The sequence below is a fragment of the Callorhinus ursinus genome, unplaced genomic scaffold (genome assembly GCF_003265705.2).
Source record: "Callorhinus ursinus isolate GAN/ISIS: 27379988/994484 unplaced genomic scaffold, GSC_fseal_2.0 scaffold18, whole genome shotgun sequence".
In the NCBI taxonomy this organism is placed as follows: Eukaryota; Metazoa; Chordata; class Mammalia; order Carnivora; family Otariidae; genus Callorhinus; species Callorhinus ursinus.
The window spans coordinates 34,851,985-34,862,982 of NW_027397080.1; the positions used below are offsets into that span (position 1 = coordinate 34,851,985).

The 10,998-nt window shown below is 66.0% G+C and overlaps 1 protein-coding gene across 9 annotated transcripts in view; it reads right to left on the reverse strand.

The window, feature by feature from the left end:
* The window catches only part of TP73 (tumor protein p73), a 65,710-nt gene that overhangs the window by 33,123 nt on the left and 21,589 nt on the right, over positions 1 to 10,998 (reverse strand). The window contains exon 1 of one of the 9 annotated variants that reach the window (XM_073903459.1): positions 3,212 to 3,304. The exons of the other annotated variants lie outside the window; for them this stretch is intronic. Within the exon in view, the coding sequence (XP_073759560.1) occupies positions 3,212 to 3,250 (39 nt within the window). The 5' untranslated portion in view covers positions 3,251 to 3,304. Of the gene's footprint in view, positions 1 to 3,211; positions 3,305 to 10,998 lie in introns of those variants that run through there. 9 annotated transcript variants of the gene reach the window in all.

Sequence of the window (10,998 nt, forward strand, 5' to 3'; positions counted from 1 at the left end):
ACCAACACCTGCCCCGAGCGCTGAGCGGCCGCTCCCTCAGCCGGGCTCACACTCCCCCTCCTCCCCTGCCGCTCAGCCCAGGCACAGCTGTCACACACAGCAGTCACAGCTGAGCTCACTCTTCACCTCAAATTCCCCTCCCACAGTTTCCCATCTGAATAAACAGGTGGTGACTCACTTCACCCAGCCTCCTGGGTCCAACCGGGGTCTCCTTTGCCCTGTCCCCCAACCCCGAGCAAATCCGGCCGGCAACCCTCCCCCCCCAGGCGCTCGCGCCTCCCGGGCTCCCACCTGGCCCAAGGTGCCGTGGCTCTGCGGGACTATCCAGTGGGCCTCGGGGCTCCCAGCCTCGGCCCTGCCCTCCCGTGGCCTGCTCTGAGCACTGCAGCAGGGGCTCCTCCCAGAACCCCTGCGCCCTCTCCTCCCTCCTCCCACTGCGTGCCTTGGATACAGGAGGCGCTTCCTACTATTCCTTTATGCACCGGGTGGCCTTTCCCACCTGGGGTCCTTCCTGCCCAGAGGCTGCGCTGTCTGCAGGAACAGAGAGTGACCAGACCCACGCGGCACGGGGGGTGCCAAGCGTTGTGCCCACCCGTGCGGCTCCAGGACAGAGGAGCCCGGCGTTCTCCCGGCACACACCTGCCAGCCCCCGCCACAGACTGGCGGACAGTGGGAAGAGGTCAGGTCCGGACGCCCATGACCCAGCTCACGATGATCCTGCAGCCCAGACAGCCCTGGGCCCCAGTCAACACACATGCATGAAAAGAGCCAGTGGGGTCTAACACTGACCTTGCTTATCTCTTGAGACTCTACAGGTTTGCCAAATAGTGAAACGGCCCCAAAGACTAGTGAATGGGAAATCTCGAGATTTCCAACCGGGAAAGGTCAGTCCCAGGTGCCTGTTCCGGGTCGTGTCCAGTGTGGCCCCAGATGAGAGGGCCCCTGAGTGGGGGCGGCTAGCGGGCTGCGGGGGGGAGGAGCTGCTGCAGACAGAGCCCCCAGCCCTCCCAGTGCCGGCCAAATGCCTCCAGTACGTGGAGCCACCAAAGGTGAGGGTTGCTCGGCCCTTGACAGAGAAGCAGACCCTGAGTATGGCTAAGACTGCAGGGAGAGGGGGTGCCCCAGCGCCCCGAGCTGACCCCAGCACAGGCTGGCTGAGCAGGTGCAGTGGGCAGACGGTGCTCATGGGCCACGCAGGAAACCCGGCTGCGCCCTCCTTCCCTGGGGCTGGCCTGCCCTAAGGGCCCCAGCAGCCAGGGAGGGGGCCACACGAGCTCCTCGGTACATCCCTATTTGTTCATGCTAGGGTTTTAGGTGGTTTGGGGCAAACGCTCCTTCCTCTTTTATGATGTTTGCATGCAGCAGGAAGCTTCTGTCTCCTGGGACAGAAACAGGAAGTAGACACTTTTATACATCAGCGTGACCGGCCCAGCCCACCTCCCCTGGGGGCAGAGGCTTCGGGCGCCGTCCACCTGCCCTGGGCCCAGACACACCCGGGCTGCTCGGCAGATACTCGCTGACGGAGTTGTCCTTGGTCGACAGAACCGAGGGATGACGCGCCCGACCCTGCTGGTCCCGGGGCATGGGCCAGAGCTGCAGAGTGGATGCCAGCGGCCCTCTGCTGCCCACCCCTCATGCGGGGAGGCGATGCTCCCTCCACGGTGCCAAGGAGGGCCCCGTACCCCTCACCCCCGCACCCCGGGAAAGGGGCCAGGCTCAGCCCTGCCTGACGTTCCTTACTGTGACAGCTGCCCTAACCGAGAGAAAAGTTATACCAGAGTCCCCATGAGCCCCGTGTGCCCAGGCCCCTCGGCTGGCCAAGCAGGCACGCTGGCCTCCAGAGTCCGGGGTCCCTGGCTCTGCCTCGGGTGAGAACCCCAGTGGCAGGGATACAGCCCCTCCTGGCTCCCACACTACCTGCATGGAGAGTCTGGGGGTCTGAGGCTGCTTGCGTGCCGCGTGAGCCCCGTGACACGTGTCGTGGGGAAATGAGTCGGTGACAGAGTGAGTGACTGAAGAGGGCACGGGGAGGAAAGACATCCCTCCCCGGCCCAGCAGTTGCCCACATTGGGTTTCAGACAAAAAGCTCATGTCGGGGGTAGGCAGAGGCCACGGAGTTTCCAAATGTGAGCGCATGGAGCCGGGGCCGGAGTCGGGCCGTAGAGACGGGTCACCCACACACACCACCCGCAGGTGTGGGCCACACACACACCTGTCTCTCTTTCCATGGCCTTGCTGGGGACACACGGCCACAGGCACAAACACAGACATGCCTGTCCCAGCACACAATACACGCACACACACGTTCTCACGTGCACACTCACACGCTCTTGCACACAAGCACACCTGTGCACCCACACACGCTGCCGAGAACACGCAGGCTCCAGAGGCTGCCGCGCCCCCAGGCTCCTGTCCTCTGCCCGTGGAGCTCGGCGGCGCCTGCACTCTGTCCAGCTGTCCGGCCCGTCCCTCTGCCCGCCGCTGGGTCTCACAGGGTACCGGTGGTCCCCACTCTACCTGCCTCCCTGGCAGGAAAAATGGCTCTGCCCTCCACCTGCTCAATTAGCCGCCTGGTGCCTGCCTGGCCCCAGGGACCTGGCAAGTCTGGAAATGAGCCCAGGTCCTCAAGGCCCAGGCTGCAAGGGACAAGCAAAAGCTGCAGTCCCTTCCTTCCCCTCTGCCAGGCCGCTACCCCTCCGTGAGACCCCAAGGCCAGCTTGCTGCAAGTCCTTGACCTTGAGCCCAGACCTAATGAGCAGATTCCCAGGAGAGGATGCTCTTGACCTGGGAGCAGGCGGGGCAGCCTCCTAGCCCAAGCCCCGGGGGAAGGACAACCTCCAGGGTCCCCTAAGCTCCTGGCAGCCGGGGACAGGGCAGGCAGGGCCGCCAGCCCAAAGCTGGGGAGCCTCAGAAACCCCCGCATCTCAAGGCGACTACCGAGCCCTGACTGAAAACCACCCACCCTCCTCTCCCAGCCCGTGGGCGCTCATCCCAAACCTCTCCAGGATGGGCAGGCATCTGCCCCTGCGCCCAGGACCTGCCCCAAACCCTGTTGCATCCTGCCTGCCTCAGCTTACCCTGGATTGTGGCCCCCAACCGGCAGCAGACGCCTGACCGGGAGGCAGACAAGAGAATGCCCCTCCTCGCCCTCCATCCTGGCGAAAGCCCCAGCACGGCCCCCCAAGGAGGATGGAGACGGGTCCGCACCTACCGTGGTGAAGTGCTGCATGGGGTCACTGACGTACAGCATGGTGGGTGCGCGGGGGCCTGCACACGCCGGGGAGTTGGCGTGCTGCGGGACGAGGCATGGGTCTGGGTGGCCGGGGGGCGAGGGCTGCAGTGCTGGCCACGCGGCGGGGTGCAGCCAGGCGGAGAGACTCCGTGGCTAGTAGGGCGGGAGCCGAGGATGCTCCGGGACATGTGGGCTATTTGCTGGCATTTTCCTTCTCCCTCAGTTCTGTCAACCAACTGCATCTAACAACAAAACCGGCGGCCCGCCCCTTTATCCCTCATGCCTATTCATCACAGTCCAGGCAGGCCTCGGCTTGCCCACCGATGTGTCGGACCGCACCACGGAGGCGCCCAGGGAGGGCGGCGCGCCGGGCCAGCGTCGGCTCCACAATCGGGCCACACCCTGCTCCCCCGGAGACGCCGCCCAGGGGAGGCTCGGAGGGCCGCAGGCCTCCGCCCCGAGCACCGGGGGGCCGGCCCGGGGCCCTTGAGACCTCCGTAGGTGAGGCTGGGGCCACCCCAAAGGGAAGAGAGGGTGCTGCAGCCCCGGCGCCCTGGGCAGAGCACCACTCCCTCCTGCCGAGAGCGCGGTGGTCCACCGGGGACGCCCCAAAGGGCCGAACGGAGAGGAGAAGCACCCCAGGAGACTGCTCCTCCTGGTCCACCTGCAGGGAGCCTCCCTCCTGGAATGAGCCGCCGAGGCATGGCCCAACGCAGGGACTGAGTGGGGGACGCAGAGTCCGCGTGCTCCAGCCCCACCTGGGCTGACACTGGCTGTGTCCCCACGGGTGTCGCTCCCCTGCAAACAGTGATGTGGCCCAGAAGGAGGACGGCTGGGCCCTGCCCGCCACACTGTGCTGACCCCGAGGCCTCGGCAGCTCCAGGCCGGGGCCTGCACATTGGTGGCCCGCCGGCAGGGAGCTCGCAGGGGACACCATGACTCCCTTCCTGCAGTCTGAGTGTCCACGCTAATGGAACCATGTGCGGCACAACGTTGCTTTGGGGTTGGGGCCAGGATCCTCGCTGGAAAAGGCAGGGCACTGGTCATACACAGATAAGTCATGTGACCCTGGATGTGCCACCCTCAAGTTCCAAGCCCCCCAACAAGGGCTTATAGACCATGAGGTGCCGGAAGGACAGTCCATTCTCTCCACCTCCCTGACCACCTCCAGGCTCCTGGGGGCCTGGGAGCAGCGGGGCTCAGGGCAGAGGGAGGCTCCACCCGAGGCCCACCAGGGCGTGCACTGACCAGCCCAGCGCCCCAGAGAGGGAGAGCCGGGGCCGGGGTCCTGGGGGCAGGGGCAGAGACACAGCTCACTCCCATGACCCCATGGCTGACAGCTCCCAACGCGCTGGGGCCCACCACTCATCATGAGCCGACGGAGGAAAACAGAGGTAGGGAAGGGGGTCTGCAGAGGGGCCTGGGTTGGGAGCTGACGTGGGCCTTCTTCACCCGGAATGCTTGAAGACAGGAAGGCCTGGGGTGGGGAGCCCCGTCGCCACCCCCCGGGGTCCTGTCCTTCAGTGAGGCTTTTGGAAGAGGCTGGAGGCAGATGGACAGGCGGACGGGTTGGCGGGACACAGAGCTCCCACGGGGCGCTGGGTGAGGTTGGGCCCCTCCCCAGCCTCTCATGACGGGTGTCCCTGCCGGTCAGGCCAGCTCCGTGCACAGCAGCTGGGGCAGCTCAGCTGTCTTCCTAATCGTGCTGGGTTTGTGAAGGCCGAAAGGGGGGCAGCAAAGGAAACAAGGATCTGAGGGGAGAGACCCCGGGAGTCTGGGAGTCTGGCCCAGGCTGGCACACAGAGGACCCAGTGTGGGGGCTGACCCCCAAGGTGGCCCTAAGACTCCCACTCCAGGCCCATGCCCTGCACCCCCCTCTCCTTGGGAGGTACTGTGAATACGATGACAGCCCCTGGGATTAGGTTACAAACCAGTCAACTCTGAGTTGATCAGCAGGGAGACTATACGGGTGGGCCAGGCCTGGTCAGGTAAGCCCTTCAAAGAGGTCCGGGAGACATCCTCCGGCTGGCCTCGAGGAGCCCACGGCCAGGCTGTGGAGGCACCGCAGGGCAGACGGCCAACAAGCAGAGTCTGGAAGTGGCCCGGGACAGATGACACTCAGCAGCCCGGGAGACCCCGAGCGGGGGAGCCGGGGGAAACAGGCCAGACTCCTGACCCACAGAGACCATGAGGCCGCGAGTGCTGTTTGAAGCCACCAGGTGAGACCTTGGGCAGAGGAAGCCAGGGCTCTGGGGGGGGCTCAGGCCACTGGGAGGGCCTGGGGGCACAGGCTGACCCAGGGGACACTGGCTAGCCCAGAGGGAGGGCATCAGGTTGGAAAGAGGTCTTCTCTCGAGCCCTGGCGGGAGCACCGAACACACACGGTCAAGGACAGAGGGGCCACGCCCCAGCCACAGTGCGGGGGCACCACAGAGGAGGCTCGGGGCACCCGGGCCTGACGACCAGCACTGTCCCCCACACTGTGAGCCGGGGCCAGGCTGAGGTCCCAGACAGACCGAGAGCAGGTGTCCACATGTGCCGGAGCCCCAGTGTCTTCCGGAGCAGCACCCACTTCCTGAGCATTTATCCTAAGTCCTGGGGACAGGGACGGGGCCTGGGGACTCTGTCCTGAGAACCTCACTTGGCCCTCAGCTGCTTCCTCCAGGTGGCCTCCCAGGTGGCCTCACTGGGCCATGGCACCTACCCCCCTGACTCTAACTCCCCAGAGATCCTGCCCTCCGTCGGGTCCCGCAGAGACGCAGTGGGGTTTTCTTCCACCTCACACGGGCACAGGATCCACCAGAAGCGCACCAGTGATGCACCGGCTTAGGACCAACTCCTCACACCCACAGGCAGGTGGCTCTGCTCACCCCACGGGGGATGTCGCGGAGCTGGCTCCACGACCTGGCGCTGGTCGGGGCTCAGCTCTGTGCACCCCAGAGGAACTCCCACTGCAGCTTGTAGGAGGAAGTGAGCTTGGGGCTCACTATGGAGGGCAGGCAGGCTGGGGTCCTGGAGCTGAGGACTGTGGCGAGCTGCGCCCCCTCCATGACCTTGAGCTCCACCCCCACGCCGTCCTTGGGGCTGCAGAGCCTCCCTGAGGAGGGGGCGTCCCTTCCCTCCTCCTGCATACCTGTCCCCTTCTTTGGGCCAGCCCAGTGTTCCGAGAACCTACTCCCGGAGGTCTACACTGGGCTGTACCCTCCCTTGTCCTGCACCTGGGCGGAAGGGACCCCTCCCCAGGCCAGGAAGGTCTGCCCTGGGAGACTGCTGGGGTCTCGAGCCCCCGGAGCATCTGCAGGTTCTAACCCCAGGCGTTTGCCTGGCTGTGCAGTCTCTGTGGGCACCTGCTGCCCCTGCCGGCCACAGCCCTACCCCGTGGCCCACCCGCCCACAACAGCTGTCACCAGGGAAAGGCGCCAGGTGAGGCGGGAAGGGGCGCAGGGAGGGAGGGCACTCTGGATGGGCGGGCGGCGGGGGGGCAGGTAGCTCCACGGACTCTGTCAGGGAAGTTGGGAGGAGTGGGTGGAAGGAGGCCAGCCGGCCAGGCTCGGCGGAGTACCCACCGTCTCTGCCTTTCCTGCATCATCAGAGCTGGGAGGGGGCTCCCCCGCAGAGCCTGGCCCTTGTTTTGTCCCCGGGGACGCTGAAACTCAGAGGGGACACGTAGGCCCTTAGCCCAGGCCCAGCACCAGCCGAGTCCAGGTGGGAATCTGGATTCCTGCTGCCTGCTCTGGAAACCCGGGGGACTCACGGCCCAGGACTTCATCCTGTCTGTGCCCCCTCCCCGGACAGTGGGGGGCCTCCAGGGCCAGCGCAGACCCCACAGGACTGCCCTTCTCACGGGGTCGGTCCATCCTCCTCCTGAGCCCCTGGGGATGCCAGGGACCCACTAGGCTTCACTCCCCTTGCAGGAGGCAGGAAGCTACTTGAGAGCTGCTGGTGCTGGGCAGTGAGCCACGTGAGGTAGGCTGCCACGGCCACCACCCAGGGCCAGGGCTCTTCCTACAGGGACCCCAAGGTGGGCAGGTGGCCACAGGAGCCCTGGGGCATTGGGTCCTTCCTGGGCACAGCTGCTCCCAGGCCCTCTGGTCCCTCTTCAACACGGAGCCTCGCCCCTGCCTCCCCCCACCTCTTCCTACACGACGCCTAGCTTTGTCACACACTCCCCATGGACCAACCACCACCCCTCATCCTCGACATCCCGATGATGCTTTTACCGGCTCAACATACAGACAAGCGAGCTGAGGCCCGGGGCATTAAGTAACCCCGCGTGCATCACCCGGCAAAGAGGCGTAGGGATGGGCTGGGTCTCAGAGCGCCCCACACCCACGGCAGCCTCCCAGCCCAGAGGCCCCCCTCTGTGCCCCCTCAGCCGCGTAGGGTGCTGGGACCCTGGCGGCAGTGACCTCAGGAAGCTCACCGCCCCCCCCAAAGAATCTGCTCTGGGACCCCTCCAAGGCCTGCCCAGGGGCCAGATGGCCTACTGGGGCCCTGTCCTCTTTACTGCCCGACCTGGCTCCTCGGCCAGTCCAGTGTGGCAGGAGGGAGGTCTGAGGACGATGACCAGTCCTTCCCGCAGGGTGGGCAGAGCCCCGGGCTGCGGCCCCACACACGCTGACGTTTCCGTGTCACAAGCAAGAACCCAGAGTCGCGGGGGACTTGGTCCCAGGACAGACTGGCCCCTCAGGTGGGCCGGCACCCCCTCTGCCCTGGCCACGAGAGCGGTGGCCTGCAGTGTCCTCTCTTCCGAGGGTGGTCTGACTGTGGGAACCTGCCCGTCCCATGGGAAGGAACCTGCCTCATCACCCGCAGGGCCAAAGAGCAGAGGAGACCCAAGGTCCAGACAGCGGATGTGCCGCCCCAGAGGGCTGGTGTTCCCCCACTCGAGGACTGTGCCTGCCGGGCCTTGTTGCTGGGCCCCCGCACGACTGGGGGGCCAGGTCCCCAGCGGCACAGAAGACGGCTGGCCTGCAGTGTATGCGCCCGCCTTCACACCGGGCCATGTGCTGAGTCACAGCCACGGGGCTGGCCAGGCCCCGGGAATACAGAACTGCACAACCGCTTTCTCGCCCCAAGGCCTGGCCTGGGAAGCCTCTCGTTCAAGGCCACCAGCCTGGAGTGGGGACTGCCCTGCCTCCCCCTGAGCCGCTGGGTGGGGAGGGAGCCGTGCCCTCGGGCGCCCAGGCTGGAGGTCACAGCGCCATTGCGTAGCGCGCCTCGGGGGCTCCCCCCCCACGCCTGGCTCCGGGCCCCTGGGCACATGGCCGAGGCCCTTGGGTGGGATAGCCGGGCAGCGGGCTCTGCCCCAGAGGCTGAGCTACCTCCCTCCGTGGGTCTGGGCCGCGTCGGGGCCTCACGAGGGTGAAGGGTGGGCAAGTCGTGTGCACGGTCACTGCGCTCAGACCGGTCACGGTGCCCACGACGGGGCCCAGCAGGGGTTAGCATGAGGCCGACCAGGTGGCTCCAGGGAACCCCCACTTTTGTGAACGGAGCTTGGCACACAGATTGTTCCTGTGTGACTTTTACTAAAAGGCGGGTCCCCACCTGACATACTCGGCCCTCCTGCTGTTTGCAGAGGTGGGGGGCCACACCCTCGCCACCCTCCGGCAGCTGAGAGGCCCAGCCCCCCATTCCCAACCCGGACATTCTCAGCATCCTCCCGGGCGGACATGGGGGAGAGTATCCCACCCCATGGAGAATGAGAGCCGCCCCCTCTGACTACTGGAGTGCAGAACCCCCTCCTGACGCCGGGGCCGCGGGGTGTCCAGGGCCCTCCGCCCTCAAGGGGCGGGCTGGGCAGCTGGGGGGCACGGCTTCCCAAACTCAGGAGACAGACCTCTCAGGAGACCACACTCGGGCTCCTTCCTCCCCAGAGCTCCTGCCCCTCCACAGAGTGGACGGCGTGAGTGCCTGACAGTCGGCTTCTGATCGGGAGGCGGCCACTTCACAGACACCCATCTCGAATAATCGCACGGCCAGCTGCCCAGCTAGAGAGAGCCAGGCCGCCCCAGCCAGGCGGTGCCCCGGTAGAAAGCCCCGAGTGACCTGGAAGGCAGACCACTTGAGTGGACCCTGCTCTCCCTGCCCGGCCTTTAAAGCCACTTCTGGGTAAAGAGTGAGCCCCCGAAAACCCAGGCCCTCCCCCTGCCCCCCCAAAAAGGCCGAAACCCCCCCCCCCCCCGTCTGCACTCTGTCCCTGCCACCTGGCTGTGTGGCCCCAGGCCTGCCACGTGCCCTCCAGCCCTGAGAGTGATGAACGTTTTCTTTCAAAATCACCGACGTGCGTCCTGCCGTCATTCGAAGCACTAGGGCCAGCCCAGGCTCGGCACGGCTCCGTCGGGAGCTCGCGCCCTGGACACCGCCAGCCGGCAGCGGCGTTACTCACACGCTGTGGGGGACACTGATATCCGGGAGGGAGACCCGGGAGGGGAGAGGTCAGGGCCCTTGGCCTCAGGGAAGCAGCTGGCGGGACAGGGAACGTTCTGAGGGGGCAGGACGCAGCACCCCGGCCCGCCGAGGCCCACCCTTCCCCAGCGTCTGCCTCAGCTTCCCCACCTGTATAATGGGAATCAACAGGTGCTGGACGCCACGAGCTGCTCTCACTATGACGGCCTCCTGAGCGAGGCAGGAGGCCGGGGCCGGGGGCACTCAGATTCTCAGACCCAGTGTGAAAGGTTCCTCAGAGGCACGGACATCACGGGGCTCCCTGCCCACCACACCCCCACCCCCGGGGCGGCAACTGCCCGAGTCATGTGTGGGCCAGCCCAGTGTCTTCGACAGACACTACCGAGGACACGGGGGGCCCTCCTGCCCCCTGCCCCCACCACGGCGTCCCCCTGGCTCATTCACACGCCTGGAGCCCACATGGCCCTGGCTGGCTGCCAAGGGCTCAGCGTTCCTCAGACGGGGTGGGGGGCTCCAACTATTTTAGGGAAAGGGGGCCAGGCCCTCCTGGCCTCCGGAGTTCCCAGCACTGCCTCCTCCCTGCGCCCTGGCTCTTGGCCTGGTGCTGGGCCGTGGGGAGCCCAGTGGCCAGCACAGCCACCATCCAGGGGGATGGGGCAGCCTGGGACTCTAGCAGTGCCTGTCCCAAGGAGGCAAGTGGGAGGCATCTCAGGGGGTGCTGGGGATGGCAGGCAGCACTAGGCCTCCCTGGGGCCGGCGGTCCTTACACTCCCTTCTCGTGCTCCGTCTACGGCAACCTCCTCCTGATGCACAGGGCCTTGCAACGGGTGGTGCACCCAGCTCCCACGGCCCTGCCCTCTTGCCAAGAGGAATGCCAGGGGCGGTAGGACCTGGGACACAGCAACAGGGTGTCAGGGCCTCAGTGGTCCCTGCACGCCCCCATCCAGTCCCCCCTCTGGAAACAGCAGCTCAGTCTTCCCTCGGGGCCCTCTTCCCACTCCATCCCATCCCGCCCCTGTCCCATGGAACCCAGGCTGATCAGAGACACAAGGATGGCTCAGAGGTGGCCACCAAACCATGTTCAGACCAGTGAGAGGAAGGCCTGTTGGACAATCATCAAAGAGGGGTCCTCCCCACAGGGAGAGTGATGCTGGTGGAGCCTGGTACCCCTCCACAGAAACTAAACGCTGCCTAAGCACAAAGCCACCGTGGAGAAAGCAGGGCAAGAGACAGAGAGGCAGCTGTTGGATCACCTGATCCAGACATACCTGAATCCGTTCCTACACCCAGATCCAGCCATGCCTGAATCCATTCCTACACTCGGATCCAGCCATGCCTGAATCCATTCCTACACCTGA